This window comes from Carettochelys insculpta, chromosome 12, assembly GCF_033958435.1.
Source record: "Carettochelys insculpta isolate YL-2023 chromosome 12, ASM3395843v1, whole genome shotgun sequence".
Lineage (NCBI taxonomy): Eukaryota > Metazoa > Chordata > Testudines > Carettochelyidae > Carettochelys > Carettochelys insculpta.
In genome coordinates, this window is record NC_134148.1 from 27,582,537 (window position 1) to 27,610,482 (window position 27,946).

The 27,946-nt window shown below is 42.8% G+C and overlaps 1 protein-coding gene across 2 annotated transcripts; it reads right to left on the reverse strand.

Annotated features, from left to right (window-relative positions):
- Positions 1-337: 337 nt before the first annotated feature.
- On the reverse strand, positions 338-27,946 carry LOC142019604 (lamin-B3-like). 2 transcript variants are annotated; one of them, XM_075006728.1, is made up of 12 exons: positions 25,518-27,946; positions 16,914-17,070; positions 14,710-14,835; positions 12,230-12,400; positions 11,159-11,284; positions 10,759-10,979; positions 9,661-9,889; positions 7,309-7,416; positions 6,074-6,190; positions 5,850-5,963; positions 5,654-5,719; positions 338-1,990 (listed from the first exon to the last, which is right to left on the reverse strand). In XM_075006728.1, exons 1-11 carry the CDS (start codon positions 25,883-25,885, stop codon positions 5,681-5,683), a joined length of 1,776 nt encoding a protein of 591 aa, XP_074862829.1. In that variant the 5' UTR covers positions 25,886-27,946; the 3' UTR covers positions 338-1,990; positions 5,654-5,680. The 2 variants fall into 2 exon arrangements, with proteins under 2 accessions (XP_074862829.1, XP_074862830.1); XM_075006729.1 differs by lacking the exon at positions 25,518-27,946 and adding an exon at positions 20,823-20,959.

Genomic DNA, 27,946 nt, shown 5'->3' on the forward strand with positions numbered 1-27,946 from the left:
TGCAAACTCTGGCATTCTGACCTGAAATACCCATAGCTCAGTATAGTGGTTGTTCCCGTTAGATATCTAAAAACCCTATCTTCATAGCAATTTCAGCTTTATGCAGGAAGAAAAGCCTACTAATGTGACTAGTGTGTGATAGTTTCTAATGCAGATTAGTCTATTGTAAACTTCTCTTTTCTGCTTAATAAGGGAAAGGAGATGTCCTGGCTCTTTTAGCCTACGTTTCTTAGCTACAATTACAATTCACAAGCTAGATTTTTCTAATGCTCACTTTGCTAAACTTAGTTTAACATTTAAACATTAAATCCAGAGAATGATAATGTGCATGGAAAATATCTTTAATAGTAAAAAGTTTAATTGCCCAAGATCATAAACACAGCAAGATCATAAACAGATCTAAAAAGTGACAAGGTGCAACAAAAAAAGTTGTCTGCTAAAATATGAAAGCCCAAATTCACTCACCAGCTAAGTGTCCAGTGTCTTAAAATGCTATAATTAATTGATGGGCAACTCAAAGCATTCCAGCAAGAGCTTTGCATTAAAAATTATGGTCCTAACATGTACCAGATCTTAAAAAAAGTTCAGACAGACATACCACATACTAGAGAAACTTTTGGCAAGGTCACAAAGAATGCCAAAAGCTGCTCCAGTGCTTAGATGGGGCTGTATTACCAGCTAACATTTTCAGCAAGGAAAACGTATGTAGTTTATCTCCCACTTTGCAGTATAGCCACTTACAATTTAGTAATAAAAAATAAAGCTACAGTGATGAACTGTAGTGGCTATCCATGACCAGCTGCTGTATGTTAGTTCTTTTAGCTGTACCTTGTTACAATGTTTGTTGTACATCCACTTGAACTCAGTGGTAATAGGGAACCTATCTAGTTATTTGACAGAATATAAGTTGTCCTCGCCTCAACTGTGTACAGAAATATTTACAGGGTACAGTGAACATCCCTATTTCACATGCTTAATAGACACATGAACTCTCTTAAAAAGATAAAGACTTAGCAATCACATACTCCAATGATTGCCAGGTATACCAAACTGTTCAATTAAATGAGTTCTGTCCCCATAAATATTTTGTTAATTAAGCATTTAACCACAGTGTAAGGTACCAAGATTACTATGTCACTATCTGACTAAGTTCACATTTATAATGCAAAGCTACCCATCCCAGAGTTATAAACACTTTAAATTATGTACACTAATAAATACAGAAGAGATTTTAAGTTAACAGGTACAAGTCTAGAGAAACAGTACAATAGTTTATTTAACTACAAGTTAAAAAATACATGTTTTACAAATAGCTTGCTCATTTTAAAACTTTACATTAGTAGATCATATCATTTTGATTAGACCAGTTGTCTGTACTTTAGTATCAAAGTCCAAAACACAGAGTACTGGGGTGTTTGAAATGAGGATAACAGCCAACTTTGACTTTCAATTCAGTGGAACCACACAAGGTGTACATCAATGTAATATTTGGTCCACTTTTTTTTTTTTTCATTTAAAGTCAGGCTTGAAACAGCTTCTTCCAAGTCTACTTTTCAGAACAAAACATTTTGAATTACAAGTTCAGAAAGCTGAGGCCATTAAATATGCAAGCATTTGTCATCCTTTGCTAGGATGAGATGTGTCTAGGAGTAGGTTACTGTAAACTTAATGCACTGTCCTTTAGGACAAGTAGTCATGGATGAATAAACAATACTTATATTTGCCATGGAAAGAGACTTTGAAAAAGGAAAAACACTGCTCTAGTTTCATTGAAGAAAAGGCCCAGCATCAGATAGGAAGTTTCACATTCTGACAGATGCTTTTTTCAAAGCTGATCTGATAAGAAAAAAGTCCAAGATTCATATATTCCAGAAGCTGCTGAAAATTCACGCATTCTGAAGCTTTACTTTGGTTTGTGTGTTTTTAGGTAGTCACTACCGTGGTTTAGTTACATGATACAACAGCTAGGATCTTCATTTTGCTGGACACACTACAAAGAGAAATTGAGTAGGTTAAGCCCAATGAACTATTTGGCATATACAATGTGAATCTTTGTTCTAGAGAAGAACCATTTAGAAGATTAGATTTCTGTATTGAGGAAAGTTCAAACCATGCCACAGGAGCGACGTGTGGATTGCAAAATGCTCAAGGCAAGCAAGACAGCCTAATGAATTCAAAGCTTGTCACCTTGCATGCAAAATCATGCTTTAGAAAGGTAACTAACATGGCGCAGGGCAGAAGCAATAGGAAAGAATTGTAAAAGAAATGGCCTAGTTATTAGAACTACAGTGCACAGTCTTTTCACCTGCACATTGCACCAATACGTGAGGATTCATACATAGTTCTTGGTTACCCTTCTGTTTCTCCCCACTCCCTCTAGTAATACAATGGGATCTTACAGCTCTCATGATATCTTTTCTAGCAGAACTTGATGTTTTGTTAACAGACAGTAGAAAAGAGATTGAGTATCATGAACTTTTAATGCAGACAGTAATGGCTTAAGTTTGTTTTAGGCTGCTAACAAAGGTGGGTATTGATATTTTAATTCAAGATTAGAGAGCTTTAGTATGTGCAATATTTGGATTTCAACCGATTTTAAGAGCTTTAGTGCCATTTTGGCCACAGTGCCTTTATCAATAGGTTAGTGATGTACATTTTTTGTGGCTCATCCTAATACTAGATTCAAAATGGACTGCAGCAGACAGGAGGATGAGTTTTCCTTCCCTCAGCCTGAAGTGAACCTAATGAAAGCAAAGCTGTCAGTTTAAGAGTTGTGTATTGGATGCTCAATTAAAGAATGGGAGCTGAGTTTCACAACTAGAACTAAGTTGGAAAAAAACCGGAAACATTTTCCCAGAAAGTTGGTTTCATTAATTTCTCAGCTGAACGTTAATTAAGTGAATTCAGGGATTGTGAATGGGCATGAAGTTGCTAGTTCATATAGGAACAACAGTAAGAGATGTCGAGTCCACATAGGTTCAGGAAATTGTAGCCTACTTTGCTAGGATAGGGTGTCATTTTAGTTTAATGATTTTAAGACTAGGCATGCTGTCTCAATCTAGTTTCATTCAGAGAGTTCATAACAGTTAATATAAAGTGTAAATAGCATCTTCCAGCTAGCTTCGGAATGCAGAATTACACACTTGCCATTCGTCAGACAAACGCAAATAAAGATGCATACATTAATCTCCAGTTCCTATTCAGGAGCTCACCAACATGACACCACAAGTCAAGCATGGAAGGTAATGGGTCTTTTGGTCTCAAGCTGATCAACCTGTCTGGTCTTACTGAAATTAGAGGACTTCAGTGTTCTTGTGTTCTTAAATGGACAACACCCAAGACACTAGTTACGAGAGACATGTTATCACATGCATCTGTGCGCACCCCCCCCCCCCATATTAAATGTTATGAACTTGCTGAATGAAACATGTCTCTCATAACTAGTTATCTTCAGACTAGCCAATGTCCACAGTTTCTCTGAGGACAGGTCATTATTTACACCAATGGGTCTCAACTGGAAGATGGAGAGACAGAATAAGCCCTCATACGTCTTTTAATGCTCTCATTGAAATTTGGTTCAGCTGTTTCTCCTCCATAGCAGAAGGGAAGCTGGGTCAAATTTCAGTGAGCAATTGTGGTCATCGGAATGGGATCACAATGCCCACTAGCATTCTGATGCTGAAATTGAGCAATACAGCCCTGAAATCTTTGCTGTTAATTAAATGTGCTTAAAGAGTAGTGCCTATGCAGTTAGAGAGCAGGCTCAAAGGTCAGTTATTCAAAAAGCAGATTCTACATTTTTTTGTTAGGGGAGTTCCAAGATAAGAGCTGAGGGGCATGTGATTTTTAAAAAGTTGAGAACCTGATATATATATTTTAGAAAGTTCTGAACCTTGGTTCTGCACTGTAAGGTTGTCACCAGCTAGCATCAGGAAGACAGACACTCTTCCAAGAGCTCAGTATTGTAGTTATCTAGATGCATGGTATTCCTCCCTTAAAGGCACCTGGATGTATACTGAACAAGGGACAACTGGTTCATTCCATCTGGAAACTCCCCTAGCCCATGTGTGTGACTTGAGGCAAAAAAAATGGTTTAGTCTAGCTAATGGTTTTATAGCATGAAAGACTGTAGACGCCCACGAGAAATGGCTGCAGACAGAGCCCTGTAAGTACATCCATGTAGCAGAAAATGAAGCTCAAAAGAGAGACCAATTTTACTCTACTTGGTGACTTTTGGGGAAGTTAAGAACTCCGAAGTTAGGTATCTGATCTAGGTATCGCTCTCAACACAGCTAGTATAAAAGCAGGACTTAGAGTATAGTCTACTGATGTCAGCACTTCCATGGTCAACACTGAGGTCAGGGCTGCCTATGGAACTGCAAGGCCCTTTGACGAGATGATGGTGGCAGAAGACTCCAAGTTCCTAAAGGGCAGGACCTCAGGAAGAAGGGGTGGGGGCTAGCCTTGTGCAGACAGCCCTTCCATGTTGCCAAGTCTATGAGAACCAGGGCTCCAGTGATAATTTAAAGAGCCCAGGCCTCTGGCTGCTGCTGGGAGCCCCAGGCCATTTTAAAAGTTTCCAGGTCCCAGAAAAGCTGTCCCTTGGCTCCCACCCCTATTGGCAGCTCTGCTGTAAAACTTATTTCGCAGCTGGGCATAAGTGATGCAATAATTAAGTCTTGCTACCAAAAACTTTAGTTTAGAATCCACTTTTAATTTACGTGGCCAACACATCAAGTACACCAATTAAGCTTTATCACATTCACTACACATTAGTTTGTAATCTGCTACTCAAGCCACATTCGGGGGCGGGGGGGGGGTATCTTCATGGGAAACATGACCTTTAAAATGGCCAAGAAACAGTTAAGTTGAAGCTAGAACACGCTTCAGATATTTAAATGGGCTTACTCTGACAGTATGACCTGCATCTGTTCTCCAATCCCAGTGGGGAAAGTAGACTCTAGTAGGTGAGGATTATGCTGTAATTAGGCATCTATAGGCTGTGGATAGGCCATTATTCCATAGATGCTTCTGAAAGCTAGCACTCTTTTTCACAGTGATTTGGGCTCCTATTCGGGTACTTTTTGTACATTACAGTGGAAATATACTTTCCTTCTAAAGTCCAGATTGATGTTGCCATGAGGAGACACTATCAAGGGGACAGCCTGATCTGGTATTCAAAATGAAGGCAAAAAAATAATCACTTCCCATTCCCTTTTCTGCTTTCTCCCCTTCTCAGTTGTGAAAGCAATGGAAGATAACTGGTTACAGTACACAAGACACCTAGTTGCAATAAGCTACATGCACAACATTGGTAGAAACATTGTCCTTCCTGTCTTATACTACAGCTAGCTTGTGAATTTGCTCCTGCTCATGCACAGTAAAGACACTGCTAATAGTACCTTCAGTTAATAATTAATATACTGATTGAGTATTTTTCACTGGTCAGAGTCTTAGCCAACATTCCACTTGGCTACTACAACCTTGTGCTCCCAGATCAGATGTGAAGCACTGATGTCAGCTCACGTGCAAAGCCATGCAGAGACTACACACAAGCAAGAGGCTGCAGCACTATGATGAAGCAAAGCGTTTCTGCAAGAAAACAAGTACGCTGTTTCAGAGTGCACAAGAAGGATGCTCACTGCGGTCTCACCTATTTTGAGATGGTCACAGGAAACAATCATGACACCAAACAACATTTCTTTTTTCTTCTTTTGGTCTGACATATCAGGGAGAAAAATGGCAAGATTGTAGGCTATGGATAATATTTTGGGGGCAGATTTTTAGTACTTTTTACTACAAAAGAAAGCAACGTTTATTGCTAGTACGTTCTGAATAAAGATGCTCACCCGACGACGAAACTCCATTTCGCTCCCTGTTATTTCTTCTTCATCAAACTCTTCTTCCAATTCACTGCCACCTTCTCCTCTGGGTACATGAATGATCTTCCGCTCTGCAGTCTCCTGCAATAAGTGGTTCCCCGTCCCCCCACCCCAAGGAAAAATAAGCTTAAGTTTGTTCTCTAAGCAAGTTGAAGACTAGAAGAGGTGCAACAGGTTATTGCTTCACTTACCTCTCCATCAGCATTGATAAGTACAACACTAATGTTATCCCCAGTTCCCCATGACTTCTGGGATTTCCAAACCAGATCACTAGGGCTCTGGTTTACACCAGCATCAGCACCCCAGATCTTGAGAGAGGAGAAAGGGGAGATATGTAACTCATGAGCTTTAAAATCATCATTTTAAACCAATCAGACCAGTATTGAAACACTGAAAGGCCAAGTCCAGTTTGGAGTGTTTACACTGGAAACTTGCAGGGAGTTAAACTCAGATGCTAACAGAAGGTTTGTAGGTGGCAGAACACTGTCCTCCCGTCAGAGTAGCAGCATGGAAGAAGTGCAGCAGGAAGAGCTGCAAGTGGCACACTCTCCTCTCTGAATGGAGGGTTTGTATGTGTGGTTTAACAACTCTCCCTGCAACAGACTTTTAGAGCCATTGATCTAAGGCTGGCAGGTCTGTTTAGTGTTCAGTAGTGTCTTATCTATGCAAGTTTACCTACAGGGGTTTTGTGCAGGGCAGCTAGATCGGTTCTGATCAAGCTTTGGAAGATAGTGCTTAAGCCTGGTTACACTTGTTTGGAGTAGGCCTGACAAATATGGACTATAACAAGCTGGTGGCAGCATGGGGTCAACACTGCTACCACTGGAGCAGCTGAACCACTAACAATTTTTGGGAAACAGAGCCAAAGCAGCCACACCATACAGAGCAAGGCTCAGATTCAAGTTCATTACCAGGCAAATGGCCTGTGCTGCTTCAGCTGCCCTTGAGCAAGGAGATCAGGAGAAGACTTTATTGAACAGCTCTTTCTAGGCCACGGGGCAGCTCTACAACTGCCACTGTGGTCTGTTACCCTCCCGCAAAAATGAAGAGCCTCCACAGCCCTTGCCAAGAGAAAGAATTGCACAGGATAGAAATCAAGCCACATGGCATCGATGTTCCTCGTGCCCATTCTTAGCTTGTAACACAAGAAACTAACTTAGGCTCAGAATAAGCCCCACTTCGACAAGCATAGGTGAGGTCACACCTCTATGGTTAGGTCCAGGCCTCAACTATTAAAATATGCTCAAAATCACTTTATTCTTAGAGTTACACTGAGGATTAGGGGTCTTGCCATCTGTCAGTCTTGCCAAATTGTTTCCCCACCATAGACACCACGTATGCTTGCTTTCTTATTAGGATGGCAATAAGAGGACTTTTAAAGTAATGAAGAATTACTTGCTGGGCAAGGCAGTATTAAGTTACTTACCATAACTACATGGCCTGCCTGAAGGACAAACCGAGCAGGGAACCTGTATATTATTTCAGGCAAGCTTCCAAGTCGCCGTCTTAGTACCCATCCATTAAGAGATTGATCCTACAGAGAGTTAGGAAGGCAAGATACCATCACAAGTTCGTAACTAGAGGGACATCCTAAAGAGATCACACCAGCATGCTATCGCCCTTTGTTAGTCTAGGCCACTTGGCATTTCCTACACTCTGGGCTCGTCTACACTAGCCCCCTCCTTCAAAGGGGGCTTGTAAATGAGCCCACTCAGTGAATGTCAATTAAGTGCTGTGCTGCATATGCAGCACCTCATTAGCATAATTCTTACTGCACAAACTTTGAAGTGCCGTCAAGCTGCGTAGCTGCAAGCACTTCCAAGTGCCCACACAACTTCAAAGTTCCCTTACTTACAAAATTAGAATTATACGGATGATGTGCTGCATATGCAGCACAGTTTCTCATTGCTATTCACCAAGCAGGCTCATTTACATGCCACCTTCAAAAGAGGGTGCTAGTGTAGACCAGCCCTCTGGCTTGTAAAAGGTACTATTTCCTTTGGAGATGAGTCATTTAAAGTATAAATTCAATTTAACACTGTGTTCCATGCTAGCACTGAAGATTCTGCCAGAAATTATATAGATTACCCAAGATGTTCCTGATCACTGCTGCAAGCAGCTTTCAGTGACCGATTAGTAAGTATTACACTTTAATCAAGTCAGACTAGGTAATAGTCTCCAATGACAAAGTGACCATATATTGCTTTATGCTGAAGGATGCCGGAACTCTCAAGCTGCTTCATACTTTTCAGTCTGTGTTCTCAGCTAGGGTTAGACTGAGTGATTGGAGAGGTCGATTGCCTAATATGACTCTTCCGAGTTAGGAATAGGAGGGACCTGACACTCATGTACCCCCCTTGGGCTGGGGATCATGAGCTTGCATTTGAGAATGCATTCTGTAAGTCATTGTACATTTTAGTTTCAAGTTACTCATTAGTTCAGAAGGTCTTTGGGGTGTCTCTACACACTAAAGTTATTTTGAAGAAACAGCCACGATTCTGAAATAACGTTACAAGCATCTACATAATGCAAACGATCATTTTGAAACAACAGGCAGCTTAGTTCAAATTTGGTAAGCCTCACTCTAAGAGGCATGGTGCCTATTTTGAAATAGGGGATGTTTAGACAGGCAATAAGGGCTATTTTGAAATAACTAATGCATTCAAAAGGTTTTATTTTGAACTAGAGCATCCAGAAACAGAGTCTATTTCAAAATAGTTGAGTGTTATTTCAAAGCACATGGTGTGTAACAGTTAGTTATTTTAAAATAAATTATTTCAGATTAGCTCTTCTGGAATAGTTTAGTCTAAAATTCTGCTGCAGTGTAGACATAGCGTAACAGTCCCAGTCAAGAAGGCAAAGAGGAGATTCCAGCCACTTCAGTAGAGAACTTTAGAACCATTCTAAAGGTAAGAGTCAAGACCACGATGCATGGTCTGGGAATCTTAACCTCTCTCCAGTGCTGGAGTTGTTGTTTGGTGTTCAAGTGAGAACTGTTATTGTTCATACACTGCAGTCAAACAAGCCTGTTATGAGTGCAGACACACTTGGATAGGAGAGCTTTTCTATAGTTCAGTTGCCATCTTAAAAACTAAGCATCAAGAGAGACCCTCTGTCTGAGAGCAAAAAGGTACCATTGTAGTACTGCATTTTCTTCCTGTATCTGGCTCTGTCATTTTGGGGACCAGGACCAAGTCACTTATTTGCTGAATCATTCCTTAAATCTGTGAATATTTTCCTGTTTAAGGGATATATTTGTGTACATTATATCCTGTCCATCCCAACCCAAAGCAGATAGGAAGCCTACTCCATGAAAGGAGGTATGTGGCATAAATGTAGCTTCAGGAGCTAAAAAACTCACAGGCCAAGACTCTTGTGCCAGCACACTCAGCCACTGTGCAAAAAGATACCCAACAAAATAATAATCTTATGCCCCTCTATTTTCCACAGCTAGAACAGTAGTACAAATAGTGTCCAGTCCACTTGGCTATGAAAAGGTGGGTCACAATCAGAAGCTGACAGACAAACCCTTAACACATGTCGGTTGAGTACAGGGATACTGGTCTTGACTGATTTGTATCTAACTTCCCAGCACAGAAATAGCTAGTGGAGTGATCAGAAACCTCTGAGGACACCATGGAATTACATATTTTTAGACTATGAATAGACAAGATAAAAAAGTTGTCTGATATGTGGATATTGGTTGTGTCAGTGGGGAAAAGAGGAGGAGGAGACTGATGGGCTATCAGCCATTAACACCAGAGGAAAAAAGTGGTACCTCAGATGAGTTGTTTTTAAGCTTGACAAAATTCCCTTCTGTGTCAATTTCTTCTATGGACACGCTTCCCGAGCATGATGCATGCTGAACAATCTTAAAGCTGACGCTGTGCTCTCCCTTTTGGGATTCTTTCAGTTTTCTCTTTTTCCCATGTAAAAAGCGACGGCCATGGCTGGTTGTTGCCTGGGTTGCAACACTTTGGGAAGATGGACTAGATGACAATTTTAGCCTAGGAAGAGCCAAGCAACCATGTTAGGAATGTAATTTATGGAGAATGTCAGTCCACTGCCCAACCCCATTGTGCCCAGACCTAGCATAGCTTCCCCTCTGGCCACACCTGCTTAGTTGAAGCCTTATGTGGTATTTTGTCTCAAGTCAAGGACTCTCCCAGTGACCATTTTGGGACATATTATGGCCTGCTTTCCAAGAACAGTTCAGAACAAGCGATGAAATTCCTACCACCTCCTTCCTCCCCACCATCCCTCAGCTCTTGAACTTCTCTTTTCCATGGACACTGCGTAAACTAAGATTCCTGCGAGCATTTCTCAACCCTGATAACTTTTGGACCTCTGTGCTTTATATAATTGAGTCTGTTCTGGTAAGACTCTGATCGGAAGAAGTGGATCTGTCCCACAAAAGCTCATCAAATAATAAGTTATTTTGTTAGTCTTTAAAATGCGACATGACTGCGTTTTTATTCTGATAGAATACAGAACTAACAGCTCTCTCTGTCTCTATAGGAAGTTGTTGTTTCAAGGGACTTAAAGCATGGAGACATTAAATAGTAATGTTAGCCCTATAGAAAAGTTTGAATCCCTTAGCTGCCATTTTGACACTTTATAATGATACTAATGCTGTTTGCTTGAATTTGTGTGTATCCTCAATGCATTTTATTGTTCAGTATATGCAATCTCTTCTAAAGATGGCCTTTATATGTCAGTATTTTATGTATCAAGGCCAGTAGTCAATGAATTCTCCCAGTAGCTAACTAGAAGCAAGAGTAACGTCATATTTCTCCCCTCCCACTCATCACCTAGACTTATAGCATTAAGGTACGTTGGAAGAAAGTCTTCCTGTATAGCTCTAGATTGTATCTACCTCTGTTCTTCTCCTTCCAGCATCTTTCTGTAGGCATTTATCTCCAGGTCAAGAGCTAGTTTCACATCTAGTAGATGCTCATATTCTTCCAACTGTGCTTGCATCTGGCGCCGTGTTTGTGCCATTTCTTTCTCTTTTTCAGCCATATGCCTTCGATGCATCTCACGGTCATAGTCCAGCATCTCCTGCAACTCTCTTATTCTGTTCTCCAGTGCAGAGTTCTTAGATGTAATGAAGAGGTTTAGTTATCAGTGAGCACTCTGAATAAGAGATGTCAACAACAGAGCTCAGTCACTAGAGCAATTTTGGGGCAAGGGGAGGAAATGCAGATGTGTAGATAATACAAGCATCACTAAAGGAAGAAACCCAATTATCTCATTTCAAGTATGCCAATCGCTACCTGGTTTTGATAATGATTAAGCTGGGACGTCAGAGTGTCAACTCTCATCTTTGTTTCCATCAGCTCTTCCCGAGCAGCATTAGCAAAGTCACTATTTTTTGCAGCAGAAAGTTGGGCGTTCTCCATCTATGAAAAAGTATCTGTTAATAACTGGATTAGGACTCTGGTGACACTTAATACAAAGCCACGAATTTACAGAGACCAGATTTAATTAGTTTGAATTAAGATGCAAAGTATCTGAAAAAACAGTTTTATATAAACTAGAAAACTATAATATTGCTTCCAGTGACATAATTCAAAATCATAACCCTAACTTAGCGCTCCCCAACGGCCCGAACTAGTGAATAGTTCCTCTTAGGCTTCTAGAAGCACAGAAATGAAGCCATGAGAGAAGAAACTGAAGTTCACTAGTGGTACTAGGGCTAGGATTTCAATTTAAAAAAAAATTTAAATTGGATTTAAAAAAAAAAAAAATGCTAAGTTCTTATTTCAATACAGTTACATCACAAACATGCTCTACATTCAGTTACAATTTCAAACTGAATTAATGGCTCTAGTCCATCTAATATAACTACTAGCTCTTGCTTCTTCAAAGTTCTGGGCTTTCAATTTCTGCTTCTCAGCAGACTGAAAAGCGATGTGCAAAGACAAACAAGCTGGATAGGACTGTTTTTGTTCTGTGCATGTGAGATGGTGGTGGACCTTGCTCAAGAATGGTGGAGGAGTTAGTTCAGACATTGTCTCAAGAACTGTAGTTTGAATTATAACTTTAAAACATTCCCAACTACTTCTGTTATGGAGGATAACATCTATTTATGCATCTCAACCAATTTTACTGGACGCAATTAAGTGACAGCAGACAGTCACTTCAACAGGCAGATCTTAGATTGTTCAAAGGTTAAATGATTTATAACAAGTCTTCAGTTTCATGGGACTCAACTTTAAGAGGATGGACCAATCTCAGTGCCACATACATTACCCAGCTAGTTTAAGGAATTGTCAGCCTTGTCATAGGAGGATGCAGAAAGCATGACAGTTTACTCATTTGATTTCCATTTTTTGAAGACTCACTTTGGCACTGAAGGTGCGTTCCAATTCATCTTTGTATTCTTGAATTTGTTCTTCGTGCTCTTTTCTGAGTCCTTGCAAAGCATCTGAAAGTTTGCTCTCAAATTCCCTCTGACGGCCAGATTCTATTTCTGCTATCCTGCTCTCATGGAATCTTTTTGTTTCCTTGAGCTCCTAGGAGGAGAAGTATATCATTTAAAGGTCAAGTGAGATGCCATAATTTAGCTTAAAGCAGTTGCGTACACTCAGTTAACAATAAACCCAAGTAGCAAGTTGGTTGCTCTCTGTAAAGCAGATGTTTATGGTAAAAGTACCTGGTAATTTGTTTTTGGAATCACAGGAGATAAAGGCTATGTCTATACTAGCCAAAAACTTCAAAATGGCCATGCAAATGGCCATTTCAAAGTTTACTAATGAAGCACTGAAATACATATTCAGCGCCTCATTAGCATGTGGGTGGCCGCGGCACTTCGAAATTGATATGGCTCACCGCTGCGTGGCTTGTCCAGATGGGGCTCCTTTTCGGAAGGACCCCAGCTACTTTGAAGTCCCCTTATTCCCATCTGCTCATAGAAACAAGGGGACTCCGAAGTCACCGGGGTCCTTTTGAAAAGGAGCCCCGTCTGGATGAGCCATGTTAATTTCGAAGTGCCACGGTTGCCCGCATGCTAATGAGGTGCTGAATACGTATTTCAGTGCTTCATTAGTAAACTTCAAAAGGGCTATTTGCATGGCCATTTTGAAGTTTTTGGCTAGTGTAGACACTGTCTTAGAGATGGAAAGGCCCATTAGATCAAGTTCATCTGACAATGCTCAGGTTATTTTCTCCCCTTCCCCTATTACTTTTCAGTCTTACAATCTCCGAGGTATGGATTTCTCATTAACTGAAAGTATGTCCCTGTCTGTCAGATTATACTGTCAACACCTTTCCCTAGTTATCAGTCTAGCTAGAATAGATATTTAAAAAACATTAAACCAGAAGTGTCTCCCTCCAACATTGTCTATTTGAAATTCAGTGGGATTTTAGCTTTAAAAGGGTACTTACACATTTTTGAAAATTTCATCCTAAGAAGCTCAATTCTACAGCTAAATGGATTCTAAATTCAGTTAATTGTATAGTATAGAGAATTTTTTTTTATAAAGAGAAAGCTACATGAAGAAATTGCTTAGAATCAAGAATTTGTGTTCTCACTATGAAGTTGGGTGTCTAATTTAAAAACAAACTAAAAACAAACAAACCACAAAATAAAACCTAAGTAGTATTAGGTCTTTAAATCATCTTAGCCAGTGTAATCTGACAGAGAAAGATAAAACAGTCAAAATTGTAAGGGCTTCCAGGTGCTTATTTACTTTCGGCTTTCTGCAATCTCATACTCCTGTGCAGGGGCAGGTAAGATTCAGCCTGCCAAGCCTTTTAATCTGGCTCACAGCCAGCTCCTATAGCTGAGGATGGGGTGGGAGTGTGCTGGCTACTTCCCCCATACCCAGCAAAAGACAGACATCCGTTGGATAGTTTCCTACCTATAGGGACTGAGAGATTTCAGTAATAAGGGATAGCATGCAAGCCTGGCCAAAGGGAGCTGAAAGAGCTTGCTGGGGGAGGAGCAGCACAGCACAATTTCTCAGCTTCCATTGGCTGCCTGAGAGCTGTGTAGATAATCACCTTGCAGCTGAAGCCTGGTCATTACTGCACCACAATTCTTTACTACACCCTGCATGCACTCCTAAACCCCTGTCCTCAGCCAGAATCTTCTGCTGCATTCTGCAGCCAGACCCCTCTCCTGGGCCATGCACTCCTATCCCCTGTCCCAGGTCAACAGCCAAACCCTCTGCCCGCTTGTTCCCCATCCCTTATGTGTCAGCTCCCTCCCAGACACTTCACCCTCTCCCAAGTCAGAATCCTCTCTTGCATCAATACCCCACCCCAGGTCACAACCCCTCCTTCAACCAAACTCCCTCTCAGACCCCACACTCTGTCCTGTACCCAGTCCCCTAACACAGAGCTCCTTTCTGCATCCAACCTCCAGTTGTGATCCCACACTCCCTCTAGAGGAAAGTGCAGCCTTTGGCCACATACTGAACCTTTGAAGTCAGCCTCTCCACCCTATCAAATATTATCACCCACCCCTGGTCCAGCAGGTAGCTGGATTAAACACACACCTTTCCCGCGTGTATTAGAAGAGCAATTTGAACATCATGAGTCTGATTTACACTGGCATAATACAATAACTCTACTGGATGTAAATTAAGGTGTGATGAGAAAGGATTGACATGCAACTATAATGACAATTGATGGTACCTGAATTTATGCACATCCTGGACTTTACTGACCCAGGTGGCTTTTGCTGACTGGCAGGAGGGTCATAAAGCTTGATTCAGTTAGTTACCTTTTTAGGAATCAAGTGCATTTTAACATTACTTTTGTAAGGAGATCCAGGGCAATGGCATCTAGGAAACCCCTGCTAAACTTTACTTAGACATACATCTTCATGAAGGTGCTTCTGGAATGTCATTTGTTCTTGGAGAGTTTTCATTTGGTTTTCCAGGTCTACTCTCTTCAACATTTCACCATGGAGATGCTTTTTGGTATCTTCCAATGTCAACTTAAGCTAGGAAAGGAAAGATTTTTGGGGTAAATCAGAGTGCAAGAAAAGTGACTTTTATATTACAGCAAAAGTTACAATACATTAGATTTCAATTACTTCTACAGTCAACAATTTTAAGGAAATGAATCTGATTTAGTTCACTATTAGTTTATACATCAAGAAGGTTCAGAATACTGTAGGGTTCTTTACACTGAAGACACTTCCCATTCCGTCCCATGAAGCTTAAACAGGGCAGTTTTCTACCTCAAAAGAGATTGGCTCTCCAGAGTAAGCCATGGTACTGAACCAGCTAGGTGTACAGAAGCCTCCTCAGTCACTGACCAGCTAAGTTGTGGAACTATTGCTTTCTTCCCTTGCCAAGGAACAGTTAATTGCACAAGATCATTGTCATCCACCTCACCAACCCCCTCCACAAACCACAACACTAAATGATCCAAGCCTCTTAATCTGTGAATCAAGAAAATCCAGAGGCCTGAAATCAAATAGGTAGCTCCAATAAACGCAAACTGTCTTTGTTGTCTAAAACTCAGTTATATCCTGCAAGTATAATTCTTACATTTAGGCCAAGATGTTTATATTTCATGGCAGCATATTAACCCATTCTAGTGAGATGCTTACGTCAGACCCACAGCTAGTGATAGTGCCCAAGGCCCAGGGAAGTCTACGTGCATGTGGGTGACAGCTCAGCTCTGGGTCCCCTGAAGGGGCAGGGCTAGAGCAACTAGCCCTCAGTGCTGCCCAGGCTCTGGTTGTGATTTAGATCTGGAATCTCAAAGTTGTAGAAACAGTGAACACCAAAACAATAATATTTATGCCAAATACCGATGAAAATTCACTTCACTTGATGGCACTGGTTCCTCAGCAGTAGGATTTTCACTCATTTCTGAGTTTTTTAAAGAAGAAATGTACTGTACGCTATTTATGCATGTTAGGGGAAACTATTCAATAAATTGCATGCATGTTGTCCGACATCCAGCAGCTCACAGCATAGTCACCACGCTGGCTTGGCACATGCGCTGCACATTGCTGCTAGTTGCTTTGTTGCCATACAGATAGACGATCAGAGTGGGGAAGCTAGCACAATGTTAGTCAACCTTGCTGTGTTGCCAGACTGCTACACCTTTCACAAGATTTAGAACTTTAATTATGTTTCAGTATTTTCCATTACTATCATCATCATAAAACAGCTATTTATTGTAAAACTGAATTATTTTTTCCAACAGTTCATAGCACACACGTGAGTTGTTAACACTGGTGTTCTGCAGAACATGGTTTAAGAAACACCGATTTAAATGGCCTGCACCTTTGCACTGCTGAAGTAGTGCTCAGAGCCTGGTGCCCTTTTAAAAATCACTGGGCCCCAGGGCAACTGCCACTTTTGTCCTCTTAGGTATGAGCTGGGCCACCAACCAACAGGCCTCAAACTGTAGTGTTCTATTAATCTCTTCCAACCCCTGAAGAATTCAAGATTGAATAGAATTCTAAATCCAAAACTTCTCAGGCAATCTTTGCAGGAGGATCCTTTAATAAAAATCTAAGTTAAATCAAATGAGTTGAAGATTTCCCTTAAAAAGGAAAGGTAAAGCACTTAAAGATCTACCAAGAAAAGCCTTTAATCTAGGTGAACAGGAAGACATTTTTCCCCTCCCAAGCATTTCCATTTCAGGGGAGGTTACACAGGCTTTAACTAGCATGTAAAGAGCAAAGGTTGGTCCTGTCCATACAGAGGAGATGAAAAGTGTCAATTTTATTAAGCCAAACTAGAAGACCACATTTTTATAATCTGTTAAATCATATTATGAAGCAGAATTACAAGCAGTGAAAAATGCTTCCCACAGTGTGTTTTGGTCAGGGGTCGGGGGAAGAGAGAGACCAGGACATGTGGAATTTTGATGAAAACAACAAGTCCTCTCCAAATCTTGTACTTAAGTACAAGAAACTTCAAGAGTTTATAAACCTTTTGGGGAAAAAATGAATATTAAAAACAGCAACAAAGAAGTCCAGTGAGGGAAATCATTGTAGTTGAACTTCAGTATCACCAGCCATAAAATAAAGCAGATTGTATGCAACATTAGTCTTACAGTGACTATTTGATCCTTTAACTCTTGAAGGTCACTCTCCAAACTTCTTTTCCCACTCAAGGCTGTTGCTAAGTCAGCTTCCTTGGAGTTCAGCTGAGCATCAAGGTCTCTTACACGAGCCTGTGCCAGGTTTAAGTCCGCCTCTTTTTTAGAATTCCTGTAAGTGAAAGTTTTACATTGATAAACATTTATAGCAGGTATGGAGGGAATGACTGCTTTAATCTTGCTTACATTCTTATAGTTTCTACCACAGACAGCCATTTATTTTTATTTATTAAAAGAAGATGATTAACACTGGAGTATACCTCACCATTCACCCTAGAAGAATAAACTAAACTACACCAAAAAACAAAAACAGAACTGCATGGAGATATTAGCAGCTGTATTATTTCATTAGACACTTGTTACCAGGTCATTCTGTACATGCTCTTCCAGTACCCACTTGGCCACCCCGCCCCCAAACTCAGAATAGTCACAGATAAAGTCTCTCATGGAGTGTTTTCTGAACAAACGGCTAGAAGCTCTTGCAGCAGTTCTTGTGAGGTGGGTGAGAAAGTTTTTTTCCAAGTAGCTAGGACACAGATCTTCAACATGTAAGATCTGCCAGCTGGGGGCAGGGGAAGAACCCCCATGACGCACCAGTAGTAGTAAAAATACCAACAATCTTGTCTCACCAGCTGAGAGTATGAGGGGGGCACTAGTAATTTAACCTTCAAATGTGACCCTCAAAACTTTTCTTTCACATCTTCCTCTGGACTAGGTGGCTTACTTCTCTGGTAAGCATCAAGCTCAGGTCTAAACAGTGCCAGAACAGCAGGGGAATTTCAGTCAGCACCAGGCATGTGATTTGCATCTTACTTGGCTCTGGCACTCTGACTGAATTAACCAGACACTAGCATTATGAATGTGTAGCTGTTGCCTCAAACTTTAGCCAAATCCCAGTTAAAGTAGTTCCAACAGCCTAGGAAACATTTCCAGCACCATCCGCTAATCAAGTGCCAGCACCTTGTAATGGAGCCACCCATGAAAGAGAAGGAGTTTTGGCCCTAAAAGGCCACCATCTTGGCATTGATTAGTGTAGGGCACAACCCTAAAGGCAATCTCTTGAGCACACTCAATAGGAAAGAAGCATAGGGCTCAGAGCAGTTACATGGAGCAGAAAGACCACATGAGCCAGGAAAATGGTCCAGGAGGGCCACTAGGCCTCTGCCTCAGGACTGGATGTGCCGCCAGGCTCATCCACTTTATTCTCTGAGGGAGATCTGACCTGGCATCCAGGAGAGGATTCTGGAAAGATGATTTCTTTGTGTGTAGGGGGCAGGGTGGGGAGAAAACAGGACACAGTAGGCTGTTTGGTGGAGCCCTGTATACATTGCAAAGTATGGTATGACCTCCACCTTCTCCAAGCAATAGTCGCTTCCTTCCCTAGCACTATGTGGTTTTGACCAAGCCCTAAGGAGGCCTCCTGCTTAGCACAGGAGTCATTCAGAGGCACTGGAATGTTTCTGGCCTCAAACAGCTACAGACATGAATTTCTTAAAACCGACACTGGGAATTCATGTTCCCGACTGTCAAATAATACTCTGCTCAAGTTTGAGATTCCAGGGAACAAACCCTTTATTTTCTTGTGCCGAGGTCAGTCATCTGGACAGTGGGAGAACTGTCACAATGGATATGTTTCCTAGTTGGTCACCAAGTTTGTCCTCTCTCCCCTGTCCCAAAGTACAGTGTAATTATTGCTCAGTACGAACGTATAGTTATTGGTTCCCCAACCAAGAGTTGCTACACAATTCAAACATTTACTCTTTGTATAGTTATGAACAAGAGGACAGACACTGTAGGTCATCTGTTTCTATTAGTGTGGAATTTTTGATCCACAAGTTTGAGTTTGGACACTTTCTCTTTGTGAACCTGTGCTTCTATATTTCTGCCCTCTACAAGTCTGTATTACCCTTTTAAAACCAAATTAAACATTGCTCCTTAACATGGCTGTTGAATAATTTTTCTATCCTGGCTTTTAGAACAGTATATGCCATTTCACTAATTAGCCATCCACCAAGCCAATACCACTACTAGGAGTGATGGACACCATCCCCAAGGCACAAAATTATTTTTATTTCTCTATGGTCCTAGCCAGTGTGGATCTCACATTGGCTAGAAAAGCTTAAACCCGTCTTCAGAGCTAGTTTCTCACTAAAGAAACACACACACACACACACACACACACACACACACAGTTTTTCAGATTGGCAGATATCTAAAACCCACTGATTAGATTACTTCTAAAGCCACACTGTAGATCACAGTTGAGGTGGAACCATGATTTGGACATTCAGAATTATACTTCTAAAACTAGCCACACCTAGAACCTTCCTGCTCTCATCCTTCTACAAACGTGAAGAGATTATGAATCCGCTGGCAAGGCTATTCCAGTCACTCTTTTCACACATCCTGTGACTAGCTCTTAAGTTATGACTATTCCTCCAGATACGCTCTTGCATCTCACTTCTTTATACTTTAAGGCTATGGTTACACTAGTGAGTTTTGCTGACAAAACTGGTCAAATGTCCACACACAAAATGCGTTTTGTTGACAGATTGGTGACAAAACTCAACACTTGTACCTGCAGCATTCCACTTGTTGATGGGAGAAAACACACACGCCACCCTCTGTGGATGCTCATGGGGTGGGGTGGAGGGGGTGGGCTTTGCTTCTCTTGACAGACCGGGCATCCAGAACAATGGGTAGCCCTGTTTGCTGTGCTTCTGGGTGCTTGTTTTGGCAAGAGAGCAGCTGGGCAGGGCAGCCACTCTGTGGACACAGCAGATTCCTCTTCCAATCAGCTTGTGTGTAGCCGCACTCTGACAGAAGTTTTGTTGGGAAATCTCTTGCGGCAATGACTTCTGCTGACAGATTGCTGTACTGTAACTGTAGCCTAAAAGAATTGTATTGAACACTCTGTAGCAAAGCAAGTTGAAAGAGTAATGGTTTTTGCCTCCAGGAAGAGTGTTGGATACTAGTCACTCTCATAAGAATTCTAAGCTATTTAAAAAGAGTATGTCAATTTCATGCTAGCGACAAGATAAGGGTGTTACATGTCACCTAGGACACTTGCAGTTAAATTGCACAGAAGAAAGCACCTCTAAGTAGTAGGACTTCAATCTCATATCTTTTGCTAAATTAAGGTTACCATATTTAAAAAACAAAAACAAAACAAAAAACCACACACAAACAAACCACACACCCCCACCTGCATGGGAGTATAGCTGTATCAGTATCTACCAACTCACGTGCTATTAGTGTTATAGTGTGTATATATAGTACATTAATACAATATGGAGTTGGTTTATACCAATATAGATACACTCCCTCTCAAGAGTGTCCTCCCCTCTTTTTGAGAGGTCAAATATGGTAACCTTAGCTAAATGTACAGCATATGTGAACACCACCATTTTCAAGAAGCTGTAAAGCTAGTCTTTTCATGAGCCTAGAAAGCAGAAAAAAAAACCCCACCAATTCACAGGATTACACATCAGCCAAATCTAGGGTTCTATAAATAAAGCCTGCAGAGTTAAACCACAAAGTAATTGGAGAAAAAGGGAAATAAAAATGACGCCTCAGAACTGGCACCAGCCCTCTCCTTGCTCTCCAATCACAAAGAGAGAGAGGATGTTTTTAGGAAGCTTCAACTTCTGAACCAAAACCAAGCATGCAACACAAGTCCAAAAGTTTTAAGCAGCAGAAAGTAGCCAAGTAGAGAAAGTATTTGCTCCAGTCTAGGAACACCCATAGGCTTTATTCCAAAGAGAGGACAAAAAGCTATGGTACAGGTTTGCAATAGGAATACTGTAGAGACCCACTCAACAGCTGAGCCCTTACATGCCTGTAAGAATTACAGGGTGAACTTACCTTGTTCAGCACCCTCAGGAGTGTCAGATGAGAGAACTTGTAGAAAATACTGATTTCCTGGTGTCCTACATTACCAACATTTCCGCTGCTTACTGGACTCTTAGATCTTAGACATTTAGGGGTAGATTACAGCTAAACAAACAGCACAGAACATGGAAAACCAGGACTGGTGTGTGTAAACAAACTTTATGGGACTACAGGAAACTTGGCCACTATGGCCCTTTTTTGTCTCAAGAGACAGTGGTTAGCAGCAGTGGTGAGGATCTATGGGCAGTGTGAGTCTGCAGCTTGTCTTGTGGCTTATCCATCCAATACTGGATTTGCATGGTTGATTGCAATAACTGCATTTCAGTCTATTTCCGAATTCTCAAGTCTTAGAGTTCTTCCTTCTAAGATGACGTTCTTTTGCATGGTTTGCGCATATACTATCAAAGGATGATGTGTCCTGTTGTAGCAATCGCCACCAGGTATTTTGATCGGATGATGTTGAGTCCCAAGATTTTGGATCCACGTTGAATTTTATGACTTTTTGCATATCCTTGTATCTTAGCTTTGGTCTTCCTCTTGTTCTCAACTCACATAACAATTCACCAAAGAGGACTTATTTGGGAAGACACTGGTCACCCATTCTTCTCACATAACCAAGCCATCATAGTCTTCTGCTGTTGAGGATCACTATGAGGCTAGGTATCTCAGATATTGACAGGACATATGCATTTGAAACTTTATCTTGCCAGTTGATGTTCATAATTCTGTGGAGGCAGCAAAGATAGAAGCGGTTCAATTTTTTTCTCCTGGTTTGAGTAGGTGGTCCCTGCCTCAGAACCACATAGCAGGATACTCAATACACATGCCTGGTAGATTAGTATCTTTCTTTTCTCTATCAGTTTAGGATTGTTCCATGCTCGTTTCATAAATCTGACAAAAGTTATAGCTGCTTTCCCAATTTTGATGGTCAGTTCTTTGTCCATGCATAGGTTTGTGGGGACATTAGGTCCAAGGTAACAGAATTGTTGAACCACATCTAATGGGCTGTTATCCAGAATGACATTGGGTCACTGAAGTATACCTTGAGTGAATACAACACACTTATGTCACGGGAAAACAACCTGCAGGTTGTGGATAGAGAATCCATCAGTTACTGCCATGTGTCTTCATTTTGAGCAGTGGAGAGCTGCATCATCCGTGAAGAGGAGTTCCCTGATGAGGACTGTCTTGACCTTAGTTTTGGCCCTGAGTCTTGTCAGGTTGTAGAGAGCCATCTAAACTTGTGCGGAGAAATACATCACTGCCTGAGTTTAGAAATGCAATTTAGTACAACTGAGAAGGACATGCCGAAGAAGATAGGAGCAAGAACACACGCTTGTTTGATTCTGCTGTTCATCGCAAATGGTTTTGATGTAGATCCATCATGTTGCACTGTGGCCTTCATGTTTTTGTGAAAGGATGTTATGAACTTGAGTAGGGTCGGTGGGGAGCCAATCTTGGTTAATCCTCTGTATAGTCCCGATCTGACGACTGTGTCAAATGCCTTTGTTAAGTCCACAAATGCTGTGAACAACAGCTTTCCTTGTTTGCTGCATTTTTCCTGTTGGTGTCAAAGTGAAAAAATCATGTCCACTGTTAACCTGCCAGCCCTGAAGCCACACTGTCTGCAAGTGTTTGAGAATGACAGGCAAATGCCTTGCCTGTGATGCTCAGTAATGAGATGTCTCTGTAGTTGTAGTCACCCTTGTTTTAATAGGTTCAAAAAAAGCAGTCAAGTAGCACTTTCAAGACTAAAAAAATTAGTTGCGCTTCCGTGGGACAGACCCACTTAAGTGAGCTTCCTGCTCTTCAACATTTTAGGAGCAAATCTTAGAGGAAGGGGAATAAACACAGACTTGTTTACCTTCAGGACTGTAGCTGGAATTCTGTCATTTCCTGGTGCTATTCCACTGGAGAGAGCATCAAGAGCTTGATAAAGTTCCTCCACCATAAGCTCTTCATCTAGCTCAGACTCTTCTGGAAGAGTTTGGATGAGGTTGTATTGTATGCTCATGGGAATACAAACTTGAGCAGTGTTCCACCCATCTGGACACCTGCAGCTTTTTGTCTGTGATCCCCTGTCCATTTAAAAGCTTCATTGGGGCAACTTTGGTAATGTTTGGTCCACATGCTTTTGTCAATCATACATAGTTTTTGGGTCACTCAAATCAGATGCCTTTTGAATATTAAAACATAGATTGGCCCAATACTTGTTCACACACCGCCTGGATTCTCTCTGAAGAGCAGATCTTGAGTGTTCAAGTTGATCTCGTGTGTTTGGAGAAAGGCCTCTTCTTGAGGAAAAACACAAGGCACACCTGAAAAAGAACCTAAAATGTTAGCATTTTCATTGATCTAGTCTTTGTAAAAGAATTTACATGCTCCAAAGGCAGATTTGGAATATTTGTATACTGCATCTCTCAGCATGAACCATGTTTCATCAAATGGTTTGCTGGTTGGTTTGTATTCCATTTTGTGAGTGAGATCATCTATGAAGACATAGCATTTCAGTGCATCTCTGGTAGAGGTTGATTTTTGGCTTATTGCATTCCTTTGTCATATAGAGTTTGTTTGGGACAATTTTCACTCTGATGATGACCAAGGAATTATCAGTGTCACAATCTGCACTGTGATGTGCATGTAATTTTGACAGCATTGAGGTGTTTCCTGCATACCAGTACAAGGTCAAGTTGATGGCAGTGACCAGATCTGGTGTAGTGCTATGAAACCGTGGGACACTCTTTCACATTAAAGAAGATATTAGTGATGCAGAACTGATTCTGAGACCTGAATTTGAGAAGTCTTTGACCATTTTCATTCATTTTCCCCACATCGTGATGACTGAGGCAGACGGGCCAGGAGCGATGGTTGCATCCAACTCTAACATTGAAGTTGCCAAGGATGTACAGTAGTTTGCCAGTTGGAAAGGAGTCAATAACTTACTGAAGATTATAATAAAAGCAGTTCTTGTCTTCAGCGCATGATGCCAACGTGGGTGCATAAATATCGATGATGTTGACATATCCAGTCTAGGTGCAGAGCTTCAGGGATTTAATACATTCTGATTCAGCTGTCGGCATATTGATAGATTTCAGCAGATTATTCTGAACAGCAAATCCAACTCCACAGAGGTGGTGGTCCTCTGAACTTAAGCCCTTCCAGAAGAAAGCATAGTGGGTTTCTTTCCCTGACCCAGTATCTGCCAGCCTGGTTTCCAGGAAAGCAGCGATGTCGACATTCCGTTTGTTTATTTATTGATCTATGGACTGCTGTTTTGCATATTGAGTCAGTAGTCATACGATTATAGGCAGATACAAGTCCTAGATACATGGTCCACATGTTCCAGCTACCAAGCCAGAGGCAAGTTTATTGATTATTTCATTTTTGGTGGGTACATCATTTACATCTACTTTTTGATCTATCCCCATGCATCCAATGAGGAGGGCAGATGTGGCACGATCCCCCCCCTCAGTCACCCCAGTTGGATCCAAAGGAAAGACAGAAGTCAGTACATTTGGAACTGAGGGGACTACAAGGAGATGCCAGAAAGCAGGTTTGACAAATCCTCCCTCCTAACCACCTTAGGGTCTCCATTCCCGATTTTCTGTTTGGGTTTACTCCCATAGCCTTTGGATCTCCTGAACCTACCCACAAGGCAACAGGGTATTTTCTGACAGGGTGGTCTTCCCTGAGGTGATGTAAGGAGTCGTGCTCCCTTGGATGCCAGTGACCAAATCATGGTTCATACACCATTTAGATTAACTAAAGTAATCCAGGGACCCAAGTATCCCAGACCTTTACTTCATGCAGAATGAGGGGGCAGAAGCTGCTCAGTCTGCCCACCTGCCATCACACTTGGCGGTCTGCACTACCTGCCCAGTGCCTGTGGGCTGCTGCTGCTGCTACCCCGGCTGGGGGCTCGCTGATGCCCATGTGAGGAAGACGACATAACACGTGGCAGGGAGGATCCAGCCAGCTCGATCCTCCCCCACCAGTGCCTGCTCCCTGTTGCTGAGCTCCCCCCACCTTGGCCCAACCCACTCCCACCACTTCCCTGCCTGGCCTGTTCCACTCCCAACGCACCCCCGCCTGCAGCTTACCCCGAGACACCACAACCCCAGCTGCTCCCAACACCCCTCGGCCTGCCGAGAGAGTTCCGGATCAGAAAGGTTCCGCCTGTACTAGAGCCAGGTTCGCAAGCCAACCCTAACGTGCCACTAAGATGCAACTCCAGTCAGTTTGGCCCGGCATCCCCCCGACCCCTTATGGGTAACCCATTCAAGCCGGGCTCCTTCCTCTCCTGGAGGGAGCGTCTGTCATTTGTTGAGCAGGGAGCGATTTCCCCTGGTATGTGCATTAGCTCCGGGCGACGAATCGGATGTGCCCGTCACTGGGGGTGAGCGCTTGGTCCCGGGGGAACCTAATACCGCCCCTTCTGGGTGCGGAGACGGTCGGGGAATGCGGAGTGGCTCGGAGCTACTGGAAGAGAGGCGGAGGCAGGACACCATCGGGGAGGAGGGCCAAGGAGACAGAAAGGGGGGGGCGGGCGGGGGGCGCTGCGGTAGCCGGAGCCGCCGGAGCCAGCGGCTACTCCCCCTGCCATGTGACAGGGGCCAGGCCAGGAGGAGCAGCCTCTCGCAGCGCGGCTGGCGCAGAGGAGACACCGACCTGGCGTGCAGCTGCCTGTGCTCCTCGCTGAGCTTCCCCAGCTCCACCTGCAGCGTGGCCCGCTCGATCGCGATGCAGTCCAGCGCCTTGCGAGCATCGGCCAGCTCGGTCTCGTAGCGGAGCCGCACGTTGCCCAGCTCCCGGCTGCTCCCTTCCTCCTGCTCCGCCAGCCGCAGCTCCAGCGCGGACTTGTCGGCCTCCAGGGCCCGCACGCGGTCGATGTAGGCGGCCAGGCGGTCATTGAGTTGCTGCAGCTCCTCCTTCTCCTGCAGGCGGCTGAGCCGGGTCGGGCTGAGCGGGGAGAAGGCGGCCGAGCGGCTGAGAGCTCGCCCGCTGCCGCCCGGCGTGGAGGACACCGCCGTGGCCATGGCAGCGTCGCTACGGGCTCGATCCTCAGGGCCCACCGCTGCTCGCACCACCTCGGTAGGGGGAGGCACCTTCAGGCCCCCGTTACATCCATGGCAGGAAGGCAACGCCCCTTTGCAGGTCCGCAGCACAACCGAGCCGTGAAATCCCGTCGCTCGCCCGCCCCCTGGGCGCTGCGGCCTTTCCCGGTGCAAAAAGACACAGTCCAGCTCCCGCGGCTCCAGCCCGAGTATAAATAGCCACCAGCTGGCGTTCCCGGGCCCTTCCGGCACTGGCGGTAATTTAAAGGGCTAGAGCTGCTGCCTGCAGGAGGCGGCGAAGGGATTCCGGCTCGGGGCTCCTGCTAGGCGTGGGGTTTGGATTTCAGCAGCGCAGACGCCACGGTCCCGTAGGCGATTAGCGCTGGAGACGTAGCCCTAGTGGAGCAGGGGAGAAGAGACGCCCCCGGGTAGGAGTGGGGGTACCCAGGGGGTACCGCTGTTAGCTCTTGAGTTTCAGTTCAGCATCGTAAGGGGACTGCGTTAAAAGCTCGTATTAGGAGAACCGGTTTTCCTTATGTTACCCATAGCAGCGGTCAGGGGCTTAATTTGTGCCTGGGCTGAGACCCTCCTTCCAGGGTTGGCAGTGCACAACCCAGGCCCGGAATTGCTTGAGCCCTGACACACCGTTCATTAAAACTTAAGTGGCTCTTACCCACGACAGCTCATTACCTAACAAATAAAATGATTAGTCTTTAAGATGCTACGGGACTGCTTGCTGTGGTAAGCGCTGCTGTGTTCATATTGTTACAAAGGAAACACTCATTCAAATCTCACTTCCCCTCTTGGGTTGGTGCTTTACCTTCTGTTCACTTTTATTTAAACGTTTATTTTCACTTACCAGTCTAAATAAAGCTAGGCTTTTTCATTGTTTATGGCCATCATTAGCTTTCAGGTCAGATTCTGAGTCTTAGGCACCAAACTGTGCAAGATTTAAGATACAGATAGTTGGGAAGATTTTTTTTTAACATCCAAATAAAAATGTTCTCACTTTAATTGGAGACATTGTGAAAACAATTCTATTAATTATAGGTTTGATAAAATTGATTTTTAATATTTTATTTTTGTAATGTCCCTTTCATAAGGAAATTTGTTGGGGTTGTCAATTTGTGGATTGATAATTTTGGAAGGCAAAGCTGATTTGTGATGGTGGCACTTTCAGCTGTGTTGGCCCATGAAGCTATTTTGAATAGCGTGTAGCAGACTTTCTGTTTTGCCCCTAATCGGCTCTGCTGCTGATCAGGTACTGTGCTGGGGAGAAGCTGTCACAACTATGTTCTGATGCGGCCTCCTTTTTGGCAGCTAGGCTGAAAAACTGAGTACACTGAAGTCAATGGCAAAACTTCATAGTCTTTAGTAGGGCCAGGATTTTACTCCTAGACTCAGATATATAGGGGTATTTACGGTCCTGACTTTTGAGTCTAAATGCCTTTGTGGATCTGGGCCTGAGTGTTCACAGAGTTGGTAACGCAATCTCTGCTCTTCCTATCAGCAGTGTTGCAGGTGGCCACTGTGCAGAATGTGACTTGCACTCTCCCCATGTTATTCACCCTGAAACTACATGCCCAGGACATTCCAGCCCCTTATGTGCACCTGAATGAAGCCCCATCCTACAGGTTACAATGTATAAGTGGTCTGCATCATGCAGCCTAAATGCACAACTTGAGCTCTGAGGTCTTAAAATGCCTTGAATGAAAAGTGAGGGTTTTAGTAAATTTATGGAGGCCAATTATATGTTGCATTCTTCATTTATAATTTATTCATGGCAGCCACTTTACAAGCTGGTAGGCACTAAATAAAACAACCTAAAACACAATCCCTGGAGCGAGAGGCTGGCTAGCTAATCATATCCAATATATATGAGAAAACTAGTAAGAATTACATACCGTAGATGGAGTAATAGAAGAATGGGTGACTCCGGGTTTATTCTATTCTTAATATGGTTAAATAACAGCTATAAAACCCAAATGCCTAAGATTGTATTTGAAGTGGCAAACAGTTCATGCAACTATATTATGGTGATGT

Coding starts and splice junctions, on each gene's coding strand:
- LOC142019604 (XM_075006728.1), bottom strand. CDS start 25,885: ATGGCCACGGCGGTGTCCTCCACGCCGGGCGGCAGCGGGCGAGCTCTC. Junction 9,890..10,758: donor CTGGAAGGAGAAGAACAGAG/GTAGATACAATC, acceptor GGCTCTTCCTAG/GCTAAAATTGTCATCTAGTC. Junction 7,417..9,660: donor TTAAAAACAACTCATCTGAG/GTACCACTTTTT, acceptor AACTCTCTGTAG/GATCAATCTCTTAATGGATG.